Here is a 23,812-nt window from a genome sequence, read left to right on the forward strand (position 1 = left end):
CTTTTTGATAAGGGTCCCCCCTTACGTAAAAAATATCTTTTTTGATAAGGGTCCCCCCTTACGTAAAAAATTGCTTTTTTGATAAGGGTCCCCCCTTACGTAAAAAATTATTTTTTGATAAGGGTCCCCCCTTACGTAAAAAATATCTTTTTTGATAAGGGTCCCCCCTTACGTAAAAAATATCTTTTTTGATAAGGGTCCCCCCTTACGTAAAAAATATCTTTTTTGATAAGGGTCCCCCCTTACGTAAAAAATATCTTTTTTGATAAGGGTCCCCCCTTACGTAAAAAATATATTTTTTGATAAGGGTCCCCCCTTACGTAAAAAATTGCTTTTTTGATAAGGGTCCCCCCTTACGTAAAAAATACTTTTTTGATAAGGGTCCCCCCTTACGTAAAAAATTGCTTTTTTGATAAGGGTCCCCCCTTACGTAAAAAATAGCTTTTTTGATAAGGGTCCCCCCTTACGTAAAAAATATCTTTTTTGATAAGGGTCCCCCCTTACGTAAAAATTATCTTTTTTGATAAGGGTCCCCCCTTACGTAAAAAATATATTTTTGATAAGGGTCCCCCCTTACGTAAAAAATTGCTTTTTTGATAAGGGTCCACCCTTACGTAAAAATGATCTTTTTTGATAAGGGTCCCCCCTTATGTAAAAATTATGTTTTTGATAAGGGTCCCCCCTTACGTAGAAAATATATTTTTTGGTTTTTGTCATTTTTGAAAAAAAATCCAAATTTTGAAAATGTTGATATTATCACCTCATATGACAGAATATTGTGTTACCTATCCAATGCCACAATCCCCAGCTTTTTTGGGCAAATATTGGCCAAGTTATGATGTTTTGAAAAAAGGGGTAAAAAAACAAAAAAACAGGATTTGGTTTTTGTCATTTTTGAAAAAAAATCCAAATTTTGAAAATGTGGATATTATCACTTAATATGACAGAATACGATGTTACCTACACCATGCAGCAATCCCCAGCTTTTTTGAGCAATGTTTGGCCAAGTTATGATGTTTTGAAAAGATGGGCGAAAAAACCCAAAATAAATTAGGATTTGGTTTTTCCCATTTTTGAAAAAAAAGCCATTTTTTGAAAATGTGGATATTATCACTTAATATGACAGAATACGATGTTACCTATCCAATGCAGCAATCCCCAGCTTTTTTGAGCAATGTTTGGCCAAGTTATGATGTTTTGAAAAGATGGGCGAAAAAACCCAAAATAAATTAGGATTTGGTTTTTCCCGTTTTTGAAAAAAAAGCCATTTTTTGAAAATGTGGATATTATCACTTACTATGACAGAATACGATGTTACCTACACCATGCAGCAATCCCCAGATTATATGATAAGGGTCCCCCCTTTATCTAAAACTTTTTTATAATTGGGGACCCTTATCCAAAATAAAAATGTTTTACGTAAAAATGACCTTTTTGATAAGGGTCCCCCTTTATGTAAATGTTTTATTTCTTGATAAGGGTCCCCGCTTACGCAAAATGACCTTTTTTGAAAAGGGTCCCCCCTTACGTAAAAATGACCTTTTTGATAAGGGTCCCCCCTTATGTAAAAATTATATTTTTTGATAAGGCTCCCCGCTTACGCAAAATGACCTTTTTTGATAAGGGTCCCCCCTTATGTACAAATTATCTTTTTTCATTATATGGTATTTATCAGAATATAGATTTTATCTGAATAATATAAGTGCAGGTGTGTCTTATAAAGGAGTTTTGGTTTGGGGAGAAGTACAAAGCCACAGTGAAAAGATAAAGGCCATATAAATAGTAAAGCTTCCTGAGGCAAAAGTGTGATATTGTTGAATAAATAAAATTGATTTGACTTCATAATTCCATGTTATGTGAATGGATAAAAATACAATGTGTTTCAGGCCTCATCACCAACCAAAACAATATATTATTCTACCTTCATCATGTGTATTTGTAAGTACATTCATTTGAAGAACCACAGATCCCAGTTTACATCATTATCAACAAACCAGAAACCTCAATAAACCTACTTTTATTTATGTGCAGTTCACATTGTCACAGATCTCCATACAATTGGAAAGTGTTTGCATTATTGTTCACATGCAACAAAAGGTATCAATCAATTGTGATTTGATCGCATATCTTCAATACCTTCTGGCATGATGATTTTCAAAGACAGCTGTGCATGTATTCAATCATGCTTTTCAAGTGATTTATATGGATTTGTATTTTGTCCCATAAGACGGCTACATTTCACAGGTGGTGAGTTTTCTTTGCTGACACAAGGCTGGTTACGTTCATATTAATATTTGCTAAATACACACGCAAAACATCAGCACCAAAACTCATGCTGCATTTGTTTCAAGTTCACAAATATCAGTTTAAAACACAACTTAAATAAATAAAATCACACCTGGTTTCCCCCACAGTTTCAATGTACCTTATTGGTCCTTATACTTGAAATCTATGCTATCCCTTAATTTATTGTATGCACTGAATACTGTAGATAATATGCGGCGCTACCAGATGGCTGATTGCATGTGAAAGTGCAATCCGCAATGCACTGTTTCTAGAAGTGATTTCAAGTGCAGTTTGAGAATGCTTGGCATACCTCCAATTCCATTGATGCATTTCTTTGAAATGTTTGTTTAAAATGTGCAAACATATAGGCCTATATTGTCACTAGCTATGACTTGCATCAGGCAGGGGAAAGTGGAAAACCCTGGTACATATCTTCCTTTTTTCTCTAATGATCATAAAAGACCTCAATTCAGTCGCTACATAGATACAATGCTTTTCTCAGCAACATTATCCTGATGACGTGATCACTCCATCGATACAGGTTGGACGTGACTTCAGCATTGACAAGTTGCTGCTTCCTGCTCTCTCTGGTTCCACAGCTGCCTGATGTTGCTCTCACTCGGCTGCTTCAGTCTCAGGGGTTTGTGGTTCTTCAGTCTATAAGCCAGAGTCAGAAAAATGGCGTCAACATGTTCCTTCTCAGCAGGATCCTTTGCTGAAGTCTCAAACAGTGGGAAGTTGTAGCTGTCGGCAAGACACTGGGCAGCTGTGGTTGGGACCTCCCGGCGGTCCCTCAGGTCAGATTTGTTACCCACCATGATGCGGGGAATCAGTGGCCCCACACAGTGTCGGCTGCACTCTTCAATCCACTCTGGGATGCTCTCGAAGGAGGAGAGGCTGGTCACGTCATACACAAAGATGACGGCATGGACGCTGCGGTAGTAGTGTTCCACCATGCTCCTCCTGAAACGCTCCTGACCTGCCGTGTCCCAGATCTGCAACTGGCACAGCAGAAACAGATAATGTATGTGAGTAAGTCATATTTAAAAGGTGTATGTCATTTTATATTTTACAACCAATCCCAATAAAATAAATGATGGTGATTATTTTCTTCTTCTTTTGATTGTGTATGGTTTTAACTTACTCACACTGAAAGAGGAGTGGTTGTTCTGAATTAGAATGGTCTGATAATTTGCTGGATGTTTTGTTATTGACTTGTTGTTTTTTGTACTATTCTGTTTATTTGTATGGTGAGTGTTTTTTTGGGCCCCCCTTGAAAACGACATGATACATTTCAAAGCGTTTATCTTGACATAATAACGTGACATAATGTTATTTTAGTATTTTATTTCACAGGTTGTGGGTTAGCTGTGTGTAGGTGTATACTATGTGTTTAGAGTGACATTGTATGTGTCATTTGTGTAGGTATATTTTGATTCAATATACTTAACAATCCTTATACTTATTTTTAAAAATGATTTATTAAATTCACAACCCTGTATGTCTATCTATTCGTTTTGAATAATAAAATACATTTGATCACAAAAGAATACTGACTGATTTCTCTGTACATCTTTATTTTAATCAATGCAGTGTGGAAATGAAAGTGTTTTCTGCAGGATCATGGGTTAAATTATATTTGTAGACTTCTTCCATTCTAACTGCGGGCTGTTTGTCAATGGCTATAAACTACTATCTATTTTATTGAGCAATGCAAGGATACCCTGGCTGGTACATTTAGAGAGGTAGGCCTATATTTTGTAGGGGTGCTATTCTATCCCCATACAGGCTTTCAATGTCTGAAAGCAGGCTCCATGTCGTACTTAATTCATTTGAGCATGACATTAAAGTGCAGGTTGTTTTTGTGAGTCCTCTCACCTTGATAGTCTCCCCATCGAGCTGCAGCGTCCTCTCTCTGAAGTCTACCCCGATCGTTGCCTCCGGATTTTTCAGGAAAGTGCCCCCGCAGAATCTGTAAGTTAAACACGTCTTTCCCACATTTGAATCCCCTATGACTATTATCTTAAATATCCGAGCTTGTGCAGTGCCATAATCGTGGCTCGAAGACAGCTCTAACGAGTCATTTTGATCAAAAACAGTGTCAAATTCGTCCTCAGGTTTTGTTTCTATTGCCATCGCTCATCTTCTCGCAGTCTGAATGTGAACGGGACCTGAAACATCGCGAGATTGCCGTTAATCGTTTTACAGTAAACATTGTATTACATCTCATTTAGCTGACGCTTTTATCCAAAGTGATTTAATTTAAGAGCAATCAAATAAGAGCATACACATTTTAGGATGTGATTGTATTTTTTCTGTTGCATTGGGAACATTGAAATATTGTTGATAAGCACACGTCTTTTCCTTTTCGATTAATCAAACATTAAAAAAGGTAGCAAGTTCATAAAACAATGTGGAAGATGTTTGAGGGAACAAATGAATTGCCTTATTATTTCAACTTTATATTAATTCAAAGTTTTATGTCATTTTTTTCGATTTAAATAATCAATGTAACTTATTAATGTTTTATTTATTGTAAATAAACGAGTATCTGGTTATCCTTGTTAATCACAATTACATGATGCATCGTTTAAAATGCAAATTCAAAATTAGGCTTTATATATATATATTAGAAAACCTTTGTTAAAACCTTTGAATCCAATATATTAGGAATTACAATACACTGATCAACACGCCCTAAAACAAAACAAAACACAAATGTCAGTGACTAGTAGATCATTTCATTTTTCATTAAATCTTGTGTTTAGTGCTGTATGTGTTATAAACAAGACCAGTTACAAAAAGCTTTGGAAAATGAACACACACACAAACGCTCTTCTGCATCAGACACATTTATTTGAAACGAACACCAAAAAAAACTATAATCCCGACCATGTGTTAGCTCAGCCAATCAACCTTTCATGGTCATTTTTAACTCAGACTTTAGTTGTAACCCACAGAAGACAATCCGAAAACATGCACTTTTTATCTGTGTTGATAAAAAGTCTGTATAAGCACATATAACTTTTAATTTGAACCTATAACACTATTGTGTTAAAGCATGTATGTGTTAACATGGCGAGTATTTCCAAATCCCTTCGTTTTGTGGATATGGCTTTACACAACATTAACACAAACAATGCATGATTGTGAAAAGTGAGATAGTTTCACCTTATTTAAATATTGTCTTCTTTGAGTTACAGTACAACTACTGGAGTCCAATAAAGTAAACTCTCTCCCACAGAGACAACTAAAAACCGAACACTTCAGTTATGCATCATACAGGGGACAACACTAAGCACTTCACTTATTTACCAGTTTATTGTGAACAACTAGCTCAAACCAAAAGGCTCATTGTCATTGTTATAAAGGGGTTCATTAAACTTTATGTTAAATTAAGAGGCTGCAGTTATTTCTATTTTGATATATACTGGGAGATGATTTTAATATTTGTATAAAGCATTAATATCGATGAGAGAAGCCACATTGGAAACCCATCTATTTTCTTCAACATAACTAATAAATAAATAAATACAATAAACTGGTAACTGAGTGTATGTCTGCTTGGGAAGGATGACGGCTTTGCAACAGGTTTTTAGTCGCCATGCAAACAAAATGTCCTCAAACTAAAACAGCTGATCAGGACCAACCAATACTCAACATTTTGGCTCCCGGGATACAACACACTTCTTAAATGAAAAATCATAGATAAGAAAACACATAAACTCCATTAAATAATAAAAAAAATAAAATACACAAAGTGTATAGTTTGTCACCAAACATCAGTTCATTTTACTTCCTCAAATAAATCATGGCAGTGAGGCTTTTGCTGAAGCCTAGACCTGAGTGAGCTTACAGTACATTGGCTTGTACACACCCAGCTGTGTGTGACATATTGGGAGTGCATTAACAAGATAAAAAAAAGGATGGCACATTTTCAAGCCCTTCACGTTTTGTTGAGTCATAACCATGAGGCACTTCAGCTGCCTGACGCCCCAAAAGTCTCAGTCATGATTTCACAGCAATCGTCAGCAGACGTGCTCATTTATTAAAGTTAAATAAAATCTATATTTCTGTCTTTATACAACATAACACAATTTCTGAGCATTAAAGGGGAAATATGGTGATATAACACGCAAGTCAATTTTCTTTTAGGGATAACTACTCAACCCGTGCACACTATTAACTAAAAACTATTTAGTAACTCTGGAGGAGAAATTTCAAATATAAAGCAATTTGCATGAGGGATTCGGTTCCCAAACTTTTTTTTTTGCTATATCGCACCGAAAGAAATACAAACAAATGAAGCTGACAGATGCAACATACACACACAACATTTCCATGCTATAGTGACTCAAGAGCAGATTAGATATAGGTCTTTGTATTTTTATTTAAATGATGTGCCTTGATTAGTATCACTAGTTTTTTTGCCTATTATTTTGTAGGCTACTTGTTTGTTAGTTACTTTTATGTTGCCGCCTCAAAGTACTCTTAAATTAGAAATGTTCACAGACATTTCGACAAGTGGAGCACAGGTGGAAGTGATAACATCACCAATGAAAAGGTAGATTAAATTATAGTTGAATTCCAAAGGCTCAGTTTGGAAACGATTGCATTATAGACAACCTAAGAGGCAAAACATTCAAATGTTATGTCACTTGCATTCAGCTGCCCTTATGAATGTGCTAAATTATGGCTCTTAAGACGAACTCCCATCACATATTAGTCAAGAGTAATTGTGTAAACAAGAATTTACTAGACCTTCTTGGTGGCAGCATATGATAGAAATTGAACAAAAAAAGCCTTGTCTCTTGGCATTTCTGAAACAAACTCTGCTAAGTTTATTTTCTTTCAAAAATAATCATTATCCATCTATGTGAAATAAAGGTTTCAATGGACTCCTTCTACTGTATGGCTGGCTTTAATACTTCATTCATCTCTGATCTTTTCCTGGCAGTCATAACCCTGTAAAAAAATCAATTATAGATAAATAATTCAAACTTTTATTGACACAGTTACACATTTGACTACCAGTTCTCATCTGAGAAAGAGCTAGAGCTGCCAGAGTCAGAGTCTGCGTCTGTCAACCCATCAAAGTCCCAGTCGGCACTAGAGCCACTGTCATCGTCCTCCTCTGTAGAGAAGCTGTGCGCAGAGCCAAGACATGACGGGTACACGCGTGTGGAGACGCACACGGGCCCCAGGGTGGACACATATACCGCCATGATGTTCTTCCAGTTGTCCCTGCCGGGGTCGTATTCATGAATGAGGACCCTGTTTTTGTTGTGCTGCAGTAAAGTCTGAGTGAGGAGGAGCAGCTTGTTGTTGTGCTGGATCACCTGGTAGTTCAGGGCCCGACTGTCAATGGGAATGTCCCCCAGCCTTTTCCATTCCCCTCGGGTGGGGCTGTAGGCTTTCACCACAGGGATGTCACACACACAGATGATCTGGTCCTGATACACACAGGCCTTGTGAAGCTTGTCCCTCCTTAGTGACCCACAGTGGCGCCAGCGGTTCCTCCTGGGATCATAGCAAAGCATTCTCCTTTTATTCACCACATACAGTTGATCGTTTAGGGCCACCACCTGCATTTTACCTAAGGAATGAGGCAAAGGAGCCACAAATGTCCACTGGTTCCTCTGGATGCTGTAACACTCCACTTCCTTCAGTCTGGCATCCGTCACTGGGTTTCTACCTCCCAGGAGGTACACATGGCCGTTGAGGTAGCCCATTCCGGAGTGAATCCTCCCCAGTGGCCTTTCTGCTAACTCCTGCCAGCTGTTCATCACAGGGTTGTACAGCCAGAAGTGTTTCGAGAGGTGGGAGGCTAGGTACAAGGTTGTTGTCAGGGCTGGCACAGGCGATTAAGGACTCCATGGTTGAGCGTTTGTAATCCTGACTGCTGAGGTCTTCTAAAGGAGGAGCCATGAAATACAAGTCCCCCGAGTAAGGGTCGCAGCACATGATGTTGTCGTTTGGCAGGCCAAAAAAGAGGATCATTTCTTTTGCATTAACACCTATTCTCTGTTTTGGTATGTCCAGAGGTGCAGGTATGCCAGGGCTGTCGTCTGCAGACTTGTTAAAGAAGGTTTCAAGGTATTTCTCAATTAAAGGCCTGGCCATGAGACCCTCCAGGTAACACTTGTCCTTCTCTGTAAACAAGTTCCAGCGTACGCATTTCAATGCCTGTAATGCATCCTCCCTTTTCTGTGGTGCATTCGCCTCTATCCACTGCAAAGCCGCTGAGCACACCTTTCTTTCACAGTCCACATCCAAAGCGTCAAGAGACAATATCTCCTTCAGTTGTGTCAAATCCAACTCACATAGCTCCCCTCCACTACACACTGGGCTGAAGTTCCTGGCTATAAAGGCTTGAGCAGTCGCCTTCAATTCAGGATTGTCATAAGAGTCAGCAAATTTCAGTATGCCCACACAGTTTGAGAGGTCCAGTCTCCTTGTCATGAAGCTGGAGCAGGCCTTCCTTATGTACTCCAGCTGGAGCATGTTTGCTGCTGCGTAAAGCCTCTGGACGTTGCTCTCCGTAATAGTCACCCTGCCTGTGTAACAGTAGTCGATGATAACAGACATGGACTCAGAGTCCACCCCGCGGATCACCACTCTCTGTTGCATGCTTTCATTTAACCCCCCGGTGAACATGCTTTTGAAGTAAGGGCTGGCAGCTGCGAGGACGTTGCGGCTGCACAGGAAAAGTTGTCCAATGTCACCCCTGGGTGTCTCCACGTTTGACTCTCCCTCTTCACTCTCCACTCCGATAGTAATATCCGCGAGCAGGCGGCAGTCGTAGAGGGATTTCAACTCGTCCATCAAACCCCGAGCATGATTCACGTCCTCCAACATCTCGGGACCACTGAAGCAACTCAACGCCATAGCCATTGCAACAACTTAACTATGAGCAATGTGTGTCTATTTAACGTCGGCGGATGTGTCAAATGATCAGACCTCATACGGTTGACATATTCGTATAACGCGAGTGTCCGTCCGCTGATAATAACACATCCGTTCATAGAGGAAAATCAGACATATGCTGTGAAAAATACATTACCAGCTGAAAGTCAATATTTTTCGGGGTCCAACTGATCCTAATATCGCTTTTAAATGTACGATAATCCATCAATTTGACCGAGAGTCACTGTGACAGTAATACGCGCTTCCCTTGATTTCTCTGGTCAATTCTGAAAACTGTTTTGAGTGTCAAACGGTTTTGCGAATGGAACTACAATTTCCGGGAGACGTTGTCAAAATAAAGACCAGCTTCATGTACAAGTGTTACACGTATTCTTCTTTGTTTCACTCTATATCCAATTTAATACGTTATATAATTATTATGATACCACTATTCACTTTAATCACCCTCCTCAACTTAAATGTGTCTTTTTAACTCAATATGGAAAAATTGAATCTCTTAATTTGAAGGCATTCTTACTTGACTTCCGCTCTGGCTCAAACAACCTTGCTAGGGTAGTTTTCGCTTTTCTGATTGGTTTATGTAACTGGGTCAAATTGAGGTTTATTCAAAATAAGGGGTTGTGTTACAATAATGCTTATAACAAACTGTATTTATTCAGCCAGCATTCTACATTTTGTACACATATTATTATATAAATGTAAATATATTGATTTTTAAGATTTCCTGAGTGTAGCTTCTCAGATTGTCAGCCATTGCTTTCTCTTTTAATACAGCAAAAAATAATAATCACAGAACATTTTATTTCCTGAGACAAAACAAGAAATTTGAAGATTGTAATTGCATAAAATGATTTTTTTCATGATTAAAAAAAGGTAAATGAGCTTTTCATCTTTATTGAAACCTTTTATTTTATTCCATGATAGAAAGTTGCATTACTTTATACATGGTCTATGCTTCTCACCTATTTGTTCAGTGACACAATACATTTATTTCCAGTGGGGCATGTAGAAAGTTTGCCACATTTTCCACATTTTCACCCAGCTTTAATTGTATCTACGGTTGAGATCGTTGATCCTGCGTAGTGCTTCTTGGTTGTGGATGGTCTTGTGAACTGTGATGAGGAAGGGGAAGGCAGAGGGCAGTTCAACCCTATTGCTCAGCTTCTGGTGGCCCCAGTGGAGGCAGCGCAGCCTCTCAGCCAGATCCCGTCTGCCTGCTCGATCCAGTGCATCCTGCAGCAGCTTGGTCTTATTGGGCTTGTCCCATGACTTATCATACCTGTGGATAAAGATTGACTTCTTAGAAACATTTGAGCCCAAGGAAGTGAGCAGCAGTGAGTTTATTATAAATATAGTGCAAAGGAGTTGCATTAAGGAGGCAATGTCTGTAAAGTGAAGTCAAAGCCCAGTAGACCACAACAACACTCAAATGACTTACTAAATGTAGTATATAAGACGTCATGAGCATTTTGAATCTATAACTAATGCAATTGTTTGTTATTCAGAGGAAAAACCCCCTTCAGGGTAACTGTTATAATAATATCTGCACAATAACAGTGCCTATATCTTAACACAATATCAAGTTACACACACATGCACACACACTGTACCAGCTCCCCAACATGGTCCTAGCCTGCACACTCTTTTCTGGAGATTTGGAGTGAAATCGAGCAATCTCAGTTCGGTTGAAACCAAGCTCATACGCCAAAACGGTCCACTCAAAACCGAGCTGACTGGAAATCTCTTGCAGTGTCTTTAGGTTAATCACAGCATCCTAAAAAAACAACATACAAAATCCCCTTTAAGACAAAGAGATTTAGATGGAGATATCCAAGAGAAATGCTGATTTAAAAGATATGAAAGTGAAAATAAAAAAAGATCAAACATACCTCTTGGGCTTTGTTGGGCATTATTTCAAATTCCAAAAGATCAGCAGTGCAAGACACTCAAAGTAACTGTACTCGTAAACCTAATTACATAAAAAAAAACATGCACACATATCATTGATTTCTATATAATAAACATACATAGACCATCCTAAATTCCAAATCCCAGAATATAGATTTATTCCCTCACCTGAAATACAGTATGCCAAAAGCGAGCGTGGTTTGAGGGTTACTGGGGAGATTCATAACCAACACATACCTCTGTTAAACATTAGTCACTTTAGCTCAAGGCTCCCTTTTGGAGATAACACTTGTCAGGTTAAACCATTACCCACTGCTAAACACTTTAACTGTGCTACAATTACAAGGCAATCCTCACTAGCCTCTTCTGAACAACTCAATCTAAGTATTTGGACTTCTTTATTGACTTGATGCTGTTTGCTAAAGGCATCTCACCTTCAAGTCTTTGTTGTTTTACAACGTTGGACGATTAGAGTGCATGGTCTTTAGCTTCTGAGGTGTGTGTGAGGTTAAGAATGAAATAAATTGCCTCATTAATTCAGACTAAACATGTCAACAATATCCTGTTTGGTGTTTTTTTTAACAGTTTATCAACTTTCATTTTAAATTAGCAGGTAAATAACATATCACATACATAAAATACTGCCATATAATATTTCAGAATAATGTCAGTTATTTCCGGTCCATGGCTAATTAACAATATAATTGATATTAATCTGGTTGAGAAATAGTTTTTCCTCATAGATACTAAAACTATACAGACTGGAAAAATAAAAGCAAATATTTTAAAAGACTTTTATTCACATTAAAAATCCACATCCTCTCTAAAGTCTTGTCATCCAGAAAAAGCATTAGGGCTCTTTGTGCAATGTCATTGCAGCGATTATGTTTATCAAAGAACATTACAAATCTTAGCTCTTGTGTAAACAATAACAGAAAGGAAAGATAATGTGTGTGCACTAACTTAGGTCATATTATCTTTCACCTTAAAGTGTTAATCATAATTCTGATCACAAGTGCTGTGAGGTCCAGCCAATAAATATAACATGAATTACATTACTATTTTAACAGGCACAGGATTTAACAAAATTCCAGGTTCAACTTCAAATCTGACACCACAGAGAGACAATAAATCATTAATTGCAAAATTAGTCGTACAAAATCATTCATAGCATGTACAAAAGCTGGGGCTGTTTTTTTCCTATGCCTTATCTGCAGAGAACTCTTTGTATGAAAGCCTTAACTATCCACAATGACAAATCAGTAACACATATCAAAGAAGATCCAGTTCACATTTCTCAACAGAGTATCAGAATATTGCCAGGTTGTTTTGTAGTGTCAGTCTGTGTTACAGCAGGTAGTAATGTAGAGATCCAGCCTGCTGGACCCGTACTGTCTCTACTTTGTCCTTCAATAAGGAGTAGAGCCCGTTTGAAATGTTAACAGTCACTCTTTTGGGTCACAGCCCAAGACCAGGCCCTCCTGACGGCATCATCTTAAATCATTGAGGCCCCATGCAGCGTTACCCTGTGCACCTCTTGAACTTCAGTTTATTTGGGTTCAGTAGCAGCCGTCTTTCCAGCTGCTGTCCCTCAGGGCACTCAGGGCAGCCACGCTCTTTGGAGGAGTCAGCAAACTGTGGACAGAAATAAACATCTTGATTAAATACCTAAAGTAATAAAAGAAAAAGCAACATCCCCTGAAGTATCATAAACAGATTGATTTAGCTTGACTTTGAAAATTCGACCTTTACCTATAGCACCACCCGCTGGACAATATGTGTAAGTGTTAAAAGGAGTACTTCATTAAAATAACTATTTGTATGATAGTTAGTTAAAAATCTCTAATGCAAATTCTCAGGTTTCTCTCTGGGTTTTTAGAGGCTTATATGAATTGCAACCTCACTACTACTAGTTACTACATTCCAAAAATCGTAACGGCCAAACTTCTGATAGTTCATTAAATATTTGACGATTATCACAAAGCACCAGACATTTAATTTCCGTGTTTGCCCTGTAAAGCAAAAGAACAGATTCCGAAAACTTTCTATTATTTGTTTCATTTCTGCTATAAAAACAGAAGGAAAGAACAAACGGGGTACAAATGGTTGAACCAGATGAAGCTTGCTGAAGACAGAAGCAGGACGTCAACATTGTCTTCATAACACTGTGCGTTAGCTGGCATGGCAGGATTTATAACGTTTTACACTACAGACAGCACACAAACAGCAACACACTGTATCTCGTATCAGCCACAGCAACACTGCCAACAACAGGAAACCAATGCATGTGGAATGCAAGGAGATAAAGAGGGGAGTGGGGCAGCGTAAGGATGACCCAAAACCTGGTTATTAAACTGTATGATAAAGCAGGACAGCGAGGATACAGCAATTTCCTAAAGGAGACATGCACAGATCTAACAATTCGCAGTCATATGATGAGACAGTATTTATTCTGTGTATTTGAACAAAAGGCCTAGAGAAAAAGCAAGTGACGTTTAGATTTGTCAATTTGTGGAAACAATCACATTAAACTGTAACTATATATTGCCTTACCTGCGTGTGGGTTGGGTGATTTTGCTTGCACGTGGAACTCCGCTTGCTCCTACAAAGGAGGCTGGGCGAGGAAGGGAGCTGCGAGTGACAGCTGACTGGTTGCCACTGGCTTTTAAAGGTTGTTGTACAAAACTGCTGCTGTGTTTGAGGGGCTGAGGCAGCGCAGTGCTGCTGGGGATGGAGTGCAGACTGGTGGAGGTGGTCAGGGAGCTGATGGGTGGGCACTGCTGCACCGTGGGGCTTACATAAGCTGTGGCTTTTAGTGGGTTTCGGGGAGTGGTTGGAAAGTTCCCCACGCTCTGGACTCGCTGGGTGAGCTGGCCTGGGGAGGGAACTGAAACACAGCAAGAGAGCCGTTAGATAAATAAATCCAACATCAGTGACAGAAATGCAATTACTGCATGTGAAATTGCCATGCGCTCAACATTCACTCATGAATAAAAATGAGCCACAGTGCAGATTTATTCATGGACTTGAAGAAAAGATCCTTACTGGAGGACTGGAGTCGTGCAAGCCCACTGGACGAGTCAAAGCTCTGGCTGCTCCGGAGGGAGGATATCATTGGCAGGGAGGAGGGGCCATGGGAGGGTGGGTTGATAGGGGAAGCCAGGCATGGATTGCTGGGAACACTGGACATGCTGGGAGATCGATCAGGTTGGGCATGCTTCTCCGTAGCTTGTCTATGCAACCATATCAACAAACCAAATCAAGTATCGAAGTTGTTGACTCAATATAAAGTTCTGGACGTTTCTTTCGCACATAAAGACATATTTTCACAGTTTGGGGAAAACTAAAGTAACTGATGCCAGCGAAGGAGTAGTTCTTCACATATCACCCGTTAAAACCATAAGTTATTTTAACAACTTTTGTGTGAATTATACAAACAAGATACAATGTCTTCATCAGTGAACTTTAGAGGTGATAGTATGCAGATTTTGAGTTGTGTTAAGTTGGTAAACCTTGATTTACAAAACCTTGCAAAAACTCTTGCAGTACTTGTTATCAAGTATGACCATATATACACAACTAGATTTGTTACCTTGGACAGAGAAAGGCTAGATGTCTCCAGTCTTTATGTTAAGCTACACTAGCCTGCTACCGACAGTGTACAGCAATGAGTATGTTCTCAACTACTTTAACTCTCTGCAGGAACACAAAGAATCATATTTTAAATGTGGAGAAATGTTTTCATCCTTTTCCATTTGTTTCATCTAAACTTGTTGCTCCTCACCATAATAATCAGTCAGTCGGAAGTACGATGACACACTGACTGACCCTAACTGAGGATGCTTTCTTAATCCTGTAAACAAGAGCACTCTCTAAATCTTTCTTGGCAAATTAATTGTCTGTTCAGAACATAGGGGCATCTTGAATGTGGGTTATTGTGACAAAATATTTAGGTTATTTAGTGATCTCATAACTAAAACTGCACAATAAATTCACTCACCTGTGCTATTCCTGTATACTGTGTGGTTTTCTGTGGTCAGGCTGGAGGGTCCAAGGTAGTGGGAGAGTCCGCTGAGTGAAAACTGAGGTGTGTTTGAGCTGCGCTTGCAGTCTCTGATACTGGAGAAGGTGTGAGAGTGGGGCAGGCTGCCCCGCTGCATAGACCCTGTGCGGAACAGTCGAGGCTGGGGAGGAGGGAGCTGGTCGTACCCTTCGTCGTCATCGTCGTCCTCGTCCTCCTCCTCCAGATCCATCTCACTGCGCCTGAGGGTCTGTAAGGTGAAGCCGGAATTGCGCCGGCTAGCTGTGGTGGGGTGTGAGGTAGAGGCGTAGTCCTGTCGGAGACCTACAGAGGGACAGATCAATTCTTATATCTGTGGAAAAACATGAACCTGAACCTCATATACTATATGATACATTTCCTTCCGTAAGGCACCCTTCATCTATTATTCAGGTCATGTTTATGTAGACTAGACTGATACGTTTCTTCTGAGATCTCCAGCATAATTTAACAACACACATCAAGATTTGTGATACTGTCAACTAAAATGTAACTGTTCAAAGGTCAAACATTTATCTTAGTTTCAGCGATACACAAGTAATGTAAAATGGTGATCCGTTTCAATCGCTCTTCGGAAGGTCAGACCTCAGTGTCTATAGGGTGGACCCTTAATGTTCATTTGAATGGAACCAATAGAGATCTGCAGGGATGACATCATTTTGTAGCCCGACCTAAAAGGTTAGTATTGTCCTGGGATTGTTTCCCTGAATTATTGCAGGAAAGTGCCAGTGGCAAACAAAAAACGTCTTTAATGACTTTCGAAGCATAAATGCAATCGCCAGAATTCAAGAGCTAATAATAGGCCACAGAAAATTATGCCACAGTTGCATGATCTTAGCATCATCAACCCGTGTGGGCCTTATGACTTTTGCTTTCCCGACAACCTTTTCAGTCTTATTTAGCCACATCTTTTTTGAGATAATCGCATATTTTATTCGGTAGAAAACACATGTAAACGTCTTTCAGGCTTAACTACAGACCTTATGTCAAGCATCTCACCAAAAACCCACACAAATAATCCAATCAATTTGAGACAAAGGAATCAGAAGAGCAGTTATGCTATATCATTACTGGGTTTCGTTCCTGCTTCACTCTATTATCACCCGCAATGCTTGCAGTTTTCATGAAGGATATCTCTTTGCATGACATTTTTATGGTCCACTCACTCTCCTCCTGAAGTCGTGCCATGACCTCCACATCTGTCATGTCCTGCAGTTTGTAGCTCATAGAGATGGAGTCGTCCTCCAGCTCTGACACACCCACCTCACTGTCCACGGAAGACTGTGGGCTGATCGCTGCATGCCGGCGACCCACGTCTAAAAACACACAGGAGAGGCACACGTTATATCACCAAGATATTATTAATATATATATATATATATATATATTTTCCATAACGAATGTGACATTTAGGTATTGATAATCATTTCAGATGTGTGGTGAATCAAATCAGGTGAAATTGCAGACATGACTGACTGAGCGGCGAAGACAAATTGTCAGTGAGGTCTTACTGTGGAGATTGGAGTTTGATAGGAAGGTGGGCGTTCTGTCACTGAGGTTGCAGCTGGCCCTGAAAGGTAGAGTCGGCTGGAGTAAAGACTGAGCAGATGATGGAGCTAGGATGGAGAGAAACGCACAGAAAAAGAGAGAGAAGAATCAATCACCGACATTAACATGCAAATCAAAGCTTAACCTGAACCCACTGACTTCTGCCATCGTATATAATATGGATGAACATGCTGATGGTTTTTCCTCTGATGGTTGTCTCAATCTGTTCGAGTACATGAGCAGATAATCTCCAGGAATGGGCTGTAATCTGATTGTAAACTGCAAGTAACAGGTTGTTTAAGAATCTAGACTAGCGACATGCAGTGAGCTCCAAAAGTAGTTTAGGCCCAACAAATTACTTTGGCTCTGTCTCCTTATCACTTTGGATTTGAAATGTAGCAATAAATATGAGGTTACAGGAAAAAGTGAGTTAGAATTTGAGCGTTGAAGATTTGTATGTCTAAAGGTGAATAGACTTTAAATGTAAGAATTAATGTAGACGTTCTGTCTACATTTCTGATGCGTTGTTATGCTGTTCAATTTTGGAAAGATAACAACAGTGGCCTATGGTTAAAAGAGTTATCTTGAGCCCCCACACTGGCAGGATAACACTGGGTGAGGAGAATACAAAAAGCAGCGCTGTTCAGAGGCCATCAGATCAGACTCTGGTAGCTATCTGCAGTTTGAATGTGTGATTGTGTGAATGTTGAAAAGGGCGTTCCTAAACAGACAGCACTGAAATTACCCTGGTTAAATAGAAATGAACAAGACTAGGAGTCAACAGCTGTACTAGTGACTATCCAAGGCTGTATTTAAGCACAGCAGTGTTTTGAACTGAATGCTATTATCAGCATGCTAACATGCTATCATACTCACAATGGCAAAGATATTTACCAGGCAATGTTTACCCTGTTAACCACCTTAGTTTGCAAGTTAGCACGCTAACATCCCTTGAAGTTCTTATGAATGTTTTGCAGGTATTTGTTCGTAAAACAAAGTTTGGTACAAAAAATACATTTTGACGCAAGAAAAAGATCTGAGGATGCCATAATTAATCAGGACTCATCCTCTTGGGCCCATGTATGTCTTCACACAATTTGTTTGTAATAAATTGTAATACTACTACTGATCTAAAAACATCTTACATTTCCATCAACAAATCAATGCATTGACTATTAGAGTGACTATGTGGTTAGCAGGGGTTAAATGCATGTGTTGTTTGTGTTTTTATGTTACCTGGGGACTCGGTTAGTGCAGCAGGTTTAGTGTAAGGCAGGACGGGGCAGCTGAGGGTGGAGAGCCCCTCTATGCAGCTGTAAGGACGGACGGAGGAGACTCCTCGCCACCGCTTAGCTGGACACAAGATTGTAGGGAAGGACTAATGTTAATCGGATTGCTTCATCACACACACACACACACACACACACACACACACACACACACACACACACACACACACACACACACACACACACACACACACACACACACACACACACACACACACACACACACACACACACACACACACACACACACACACACACACACACACACACACACACACACACACATATAGAGCATATTGATTAGTATCCAACACTCTCTGGCCAAATGTTAATCTGCTTTTTACAGCTCAGTATTGATGTTTTAAATGATTAGGTCCTGGCTCTGACTGTAGAGGCTGATACAGTAAGACAAGGTTTATCTTATTACTGCAGCTTATTGGGCTAAACTACAGATTTTTTTGGAGGGATCTTAGGATAAGCAGGGATTGTGCGTGTAGGCTACATTCCATTCCAAAAATGTAGAATTAGATATATAGTACTTTGGGTTGTGGAGGTTACTATTATATTGCTAAAAATGACTCATGGTACAATGCTATCAACCCATATTCTTTTATAAAAAGGTATATGTTGTATTTCATTATTATTGGTCAAAACATAATTAATCAAGTTAATCTCACTCGTAAATTATTAATATGGAAAGCCTGAAACACCCATTGGTTATGAGAGGAACATATTAAATGCACATTTGTTTCATGTGAGTGAAATATGCCATATTATAAAGTGGTATTTTTTCAGTAATCAATGATGGCTAGAGTCAAATCTGGCTAGTGAAAATAGATCTTTATAGTCCACCCATAAGTAAATGTCCTTGACTTTACATATGAACACATGTCTGTAACATGTCCATATGTCGTCTGCCATGGTTTAGAATTCGTCACATAAAATAAATAAATACTTAATAAGTGGGCCTCATGTTTTTTGGATAAAAGGGCTAAAATATTAACAAGCTTTTACCCCTAGCCCTGAAATTTCTGTACCAGCATGTGATATTATAATGTCCATTAGACTAATGCAACTATTCTTCTGTGGACTTCTTGTAAAATCTCAACACAATTAAAGTTCCTTAGAGCTAGACTTATGTGCTGAACTTTTGTCTATTTGGAAAGGGTTTTCAGTCTGTGTGTTCATAAAAAATGTAGTTGGGCTCTAAAATCATTACTAAATATCTAAAACTACATACCCCCATTCACAGTTAGGCCTGTTATAATGTCATACGTGCACAACTTCATCAGATAATGTGTTTCCAATGTGTAAACAGAGTTCCCCATCTGATTGGTAGTCAGAGAGGCACACACCTGACAGAGAGGAGCATTAGACATTCCTGACACAATTAGCCTCAACTGCCCCCGGATAAAACTAGCATTCAGGGCAAGTTACACAAACAACAGCTCCTGGAGCTCAGAGACAAGGAAGTATTCATGACCCAGAGGAGGAGAGCCAACCTTCACTGAATACAGCTTTTAGGGAAAGAAGTGGACCTTGAACCGTACATAAACACACACACACACACACACACACACCACACACACACACACACACACACACACACACACACACACACACACACACACACACACACACACACACACACACACACACACACACACACACACACACACACACTAATGAACATCCAAATAAACACTAACAAGCACATTGTTAAATCCAACAACAAATTTGAAGCTATATCTCAGAAAAATTGTTTCAAATATTAAAATCAAAGCACACACACACACAAAAACATACTGGTACACACAGTAAATACTTTTGTGTGCATAAGCACAAGAGTATCTTGTGCAGTCTATTGGAGTGGCTATGTGGAGCAAATCGGCTTCAAAAAACCCAGTTAATGTAAGCATGGTTCCCATGGAAACCATATCCCTGTGCATGAGTGTAGCAATGGTAAAAGAACCACATCCAAAAAAACTGTGTCAAGCAGCAAATGTATTTTAGTAGCAGTCTAGCTTCCTGCTTATATGATAGTGGATATGAACATCATATCCTGGTTGTAGTAAACCACAATAATAGACCATCAGCAACCTGGATAAGGATGAAATCATGTATAAAGCGTGCTATGTCCATGTAAATGTTACATTTTATCCTAAATATGTCCAAAAACAAGAAGAATACTCAAAGCCTGTGTAATGTGGACAATTTGTTGGCCCGGGAACCAACACTTTGTGTCCTCTCGACTGGTCTTCATGCTAAGCTAAGTGGTTGCCAGCTCCACTTACATTTTGAACATACAGGCATGAGAGCGGCATTAATCTTCCCATATAACTCTCTACAAAAAAATGATATCAACGTTCCTTGAAAACGTTGAGGATGGAATGTGACCATGTGATGGTGTTTCATTGTAATGGTGATACTTTGACTACAGCTTCATAATCCCCTCGATGCTGATCTCGACGTTTTCCACTTAACACAGTGTGATGCCCTCCACCAGCACAGCATGAGTTCCTCCAAACTAAATTGTTTTTATGTCATACGGGCAAAGTAGTAATCCCATAAACTGGTCTTAATTATTCTCTGGAGACAGTGAAATGTGTGAATGGGAGTCCTTCCAACTACCACAGAAAATAATCACTATGTGTGAAGGAAGCTGAGGTGCTTAAAAACCCATAAATTCAAGGAGAGTGAGTTAAATGTCCAAATGGTGAGAAACCACAGAGCTGCGTGCAGAGAAACGCTTCCACGGCTCATAAACTGCTGCTGAAATCCTGATGCATGTGGAGACATTTTGAGGGTGATTTGTGTCACAGCTTATGATCACATGTCAGCAGCCAGAGAAACAGATGTCCACATGTGGACGCAGATCAAGTCCGTTAATCTGAGTGATGAATACACAGTATGTACCTTGGTCCAGTCTGTGAAGGAGGGTCATCTTAGCCAGCTCCACCTCGGGCCCCAGGTGGTCCAGTACCTGCCTGCACCACTGGAGAGGGCTGAGGACACTCTCACCCTGCAGCCTGGCTTTGGGACTCACATATAGCCTGCAACACATAACACAACCCACAAATGAGTCCTGAGAGCTTTACAGCCCATATTGTTACTGTACAGAGTGAGCAGAAGTTAAATAAGCCGCTTTAATGTTTATCTTGGGAGATCTGGAGGGACCTGTTATACAGTGGCGATATTTCATAAATTAAAGCAAAACATGACATTGCAAAGTCTGTGTAAAGGGAATTATTTTTATAGAACCCAAATGGCTATGCACTGTAAAGGTTTTCACCAAAAGCAATTCCCTTTTACTAGCTACAACATAAACTAGGACACCAACGGTGTGTAATAAAAATTCAAGTGGTGACAACTTCCTTCGATGCAGTGATATATAGGATGTGAGTACGTGACCGTTACAGCGTGACACAGGATGACAGTATCTTTTCTCACTGTGGGTTGTAGATACTGGTAGGCCTGAAACCATTAGTCAGTTGATGTATTGGACAATTATTACAGTCATTATTTGGATACATATTGGACTCATCATTTAAGTCATTTTCTGACCAAAAATATGAAATATTCTCTGCGTTCAGCTTATAATATACTGCTTTTATTTATCATAACTGACTTTGATTTGACAAGAGTGGGATTTGGGATCAAAATAATAATAATTTGAAGATGCCATCTTAACATCATAATAATTGTTGTTTCCTGCCATAAGTTGCCTTCCTAGTTACTGCACCTTTTGCCAAAAATAAATGGAGTTTATAACCTGGAAACTGATTCCCAATTTATTAGCTAATTGTGATAAGTGGAATGAATCTAAAACCAGCTTTACAATTCAGAATTTAGCATTCAAGACTGTAACATATTTAAAAAAACCAAAATATAGGAATATGCTACAATTGGCTGGAGGTTAGGTTGGTTGTAAAAAAAATGATGTGTCACTTACAACAGAAACAGAACTAACCTTTAATCTAGCAACTAGGCCATGGTTACGTGCCTAACCCTTGAGGGTCAGTAATGTTAAATGGAGTGAGTTATATTACGCTGGTGCTACATTCAGCGTTGTGCTACATTTTCCACATCATCACATCAGATATGAAAAGCTGGGAACAGTTCAGTAGTCAGCATGTCAGAGTGTGAGCTACCTAAGTCAGCAGAGTAGATATAGTGCTTCAAAGTAGTTCAGCCTGGAGCCAAACACTACACACAGAGCTGAGCTGTTGGATCACAGGCTGAAGGGAGTCATTGTTTCTAATTTCATCCCAGTGCTTTCTTATTTTGAAAAGATACCCATACTGCAACTATAATGCATTCTGGGATGCCCACAGCTTGTCTCAAATCTGTTTTTGCACAAAGTGAGTCTGTTTGCTAGTGTCTGCAAGTCTATTCCAGGAGGAAATGGATCAATAATGTGATCAATAAGAGGATACATGTCAGGGTAGAATTACACATTATTTCACAAAATTGTGGCTAGTTGACAATCGTATGGCCTATGAGGCAGAGTTATAAAACAAAACACACAACACTGATTATTTTTCACCGCAAATGCAGATATATATGAACAATATAGTGTTAGATATAAACACAGTAGTTACCAGCTATCAGGCTCTCCGATAGGGAGCACGGTGTTAAGATCCAAAATATCAACCTCATCCAAAACTGTGGCTCCGAGGTCGACGCTGTCCTCCTCAGCGGCGTCAGGAGACACCGAGCTCGGCTGAAAATACGCGATAGGCTCCTCCGGTGAACCTCGGGCTCCGGGGGCACACGTATGAGCCTGTGTCGGACCCGGAATGCCATATTTACAGGAGAAATTGTCACTCGGACAGGCTGTACCCCCGTGCAGACACGACAACGAGGTCTGGAGATGAGGGCCGATGGAGCAATTGTTTACAGCGTTCGCTCGTGTCCGCAATTGTTCGTTTTGCTTCTCCAATTTTCGGACTAATTCCTGCAGCTTCAACACCTCCAGCTCCGCGTTGCTGATTTTATTGTTGCCATTGACGTCTGCCATCATCTGGGGGTTTAAGACCTCTGCTTCCATTTGTTAAAAAGCACATTGAGAGGGACAGAAAAGCACGGCCTGCCTGCAGAGGGTTCTATTCAATTCGTAGAGGGTGTCCAGATTCCCCCCCGTTTAAAGCTACTACTGCACACACATACACACACACACACACACACACACACACACACTCTCACACACACTGATGCTGCTGCTGCTGCTCCTGGGATGATGGCACAGCCTCTCTCTGATTGGTCAGCAGCTCGGAGTTTCACTCCCATCACACCACTGCTGAGGAAATATTTATTATGGACAAAAATAAATAAATAGTTAAATTCTTGTGTTTGTGATTGGTTGAAGAGGTATGTGTGGTAGCATTTCAGATCTTTTATACTGAATATAATAGTACTACTACTACTTCTACAAAAAATAATAATACAATTAGTGATTGTTGTATTATTCAATCACTTTTTGGTGCAATGTGTTTCCAGTTCTTAAACATTTAAAAATGAATATATGAAACAAAAAAAGACTTTGAAGAATAGCCTATTTGCATCTGTTCCTTGAAACCAACTTAATATTCTTTCACAAAGTTGGATTTTGGACATGACCTGAGTGTTATTTAAGGTCGAATGAGGCCTACATCTCTATTGAAAAGGTTCAACCACGTGTTAGTAAGTGGTGTGTCAAAACAGTTCTTCATAAATACAAAGGAATAATTTCAGCAAATCTGTGTAAGGGTTATCATGTAATTAAGGAACGAACAAAAGAGGAAAAACTGACAGG

At 39.5% G+C, this 23,812-nt stretch overlaps 4 protein-coding genes across 5 annotated transcripts; all 4 read right to left on the reverse strand.

Moving 5' to 3' along the window:
- Nucleotides 1-2,001: 2,001 nt before the first annotated feature.
- On the reverse strand, nucleotides 2,002-4,458 carry zgc:101559 (Ras-related protein Rab-33B-like). Of its 2 annotated transcripts, none has more exons than XM_063887112.1 (2): nucleotides 4,165-4,458; nucleotides 2,002-3,281 (listed from the first exon to the last, which is right to left on the reverse strand). In XM_063887112.1, the coding sequence occupies exons 1-2, from the start codon at nucleotides 4,420-4,422 to the stop codon at nucleotides 2,841-2,843; spliced, it is 699 nt and encodes a 232-aa protein (XP_063743182.1). In that variant the 5' UTR covers nucleotides 4,423-4,458; the 3' UTR covers nucleotides 2,002-2,840. The 2 variants fall into 2 exon arrangements, with proteins under 2 accessions (XP_063743182.1, XP_063743181.1); XM_063887111.1 differs by having other exon boundaries at nucleotides 2,002-3,287.
- Nucleotides 4,459-5,122: 664 nt separating this feature from the next.
- kbtbd7 (kelch repeat and BTB (POZ) domain containing 7) lies at nucleotides 5,123-9,491 on the reverse strand. The gene is given in 2 exon segments (XM_063888632.1): nucleotides 5,123-8,123; nucleotides 8,125-9,491. Coding segments are annotated over 2 exon segments (1,866 nt in total). The 5' UTR covers nucleotides 9,181-9,491; the 3' UTR covers nucleotides 5,123-7,313.
- Nucleotides 9,492-10,098: 607 nt separating this feature from the next.
- Nucleotides 10,099-11,346, reverse strand: wu:fc50b12 (uncharacterized protein LOC103911624 homolog). Its single transcript, XM_063888638.1, has 4 exons — nucleotides 11,290-11,346; nucleotides 11,103-11,182; nucleotides 10,824-10,987; nucleotides 10,099-10,492 (listed from the first exon to the last, which is right to left on the reverse strand). The coding sequence occupies exons 2-4, from the start codon at nucleotides 11,121-11,123 to the stop codon at nucleotides 10,258-10,260; spliced, it is 420 nt and encodes a 139-aa protein (XP_063744708.1). The 5' UTR covers nucleotides 11,124-11,182; nucleotides 11,290-11,346; the 3' UTR covers nucleotides 10,099-10,257.
- A 591-nt stretch (nucleotides 11,347-11,937) lies between these two features.
- slain1a (SLAIN motif family, member 1a) lies at nucleotides 11,938-23,192 on the reverse strand. The gene is given in 10 exon segments (XM_063888049.1): nucleotides 11,938-12,756; nucleotides 13,675-14,008; nucleotides 14,167-14,322; nucleotides 14,325-14,354; nucleotides 15,122-15,466; nucleotides 16,348-16,497; nucleotides 16,693-16,797; nucleotides 17,966-18,082; nucleotides 20,935-21,071; nucleotides 22,620-23,192. Coding segments are annotated over 10 exon segments (1,899 nt in total). The 5' UTR covers nucleotides 23,069-23,192; the 3' UTR covers nucleotides 11,938-12,680.
- Between the last annotated feature and the right edge of the window lie 620 nt (nucleotides 23,193-23,812).

The sequence above is a fragment of the Eleginops maclovinus genome, chromosome 7 (assembly GCF_036324505.1).
Source record: "Eleginops maclovinus isolate JMC-PN-2008 ecotype Puerto Natales chromosome 7, JC_Emac_rtc_rv5, whole genome shotgun sequence".
NCBI classification, from domain to species: Eukaryota; Metazoa; Chordata; class Actinopteri; order Perciformes; family Eleginopidae; genus Eleginops; species Eleginops maclovinus.

Coding starts and splice junctions, on each gene's coding strand:
- zgc:101559 (XM_063887111.1), bottom strand. CDS start 4,422: ATGGCAATAGAAACAAAACCTGAGGACGAATTTGACACTGTTTTTGAT. Junction 3,288..4,164: donor TCGATGGGGAGACTATCAAG/GTGAGAGGACTC, acceptor CTGCTGTGCCAG/TTGCAGATCTGGGACACGGC.
- wu:fc50b12 (XM_063888638.1), bottom strand. CDS start 11,123: ATGCCCAACAAAGCCCAAGAG. Junction 10,988..11,102: donor TGCCCAACAAAGCCCAAGAG/GTATGTTTGATC, acceptor TTGTTTTTTTAG/GATGCTGTGATTAACCTAAA. Junction 10,493..10,823: donor AGGACCATGTTGGGGAGCTG/GTACAGTGTGTG, acceptor CTTTATCCACAG/GTATGATAAGTCATGGGACA.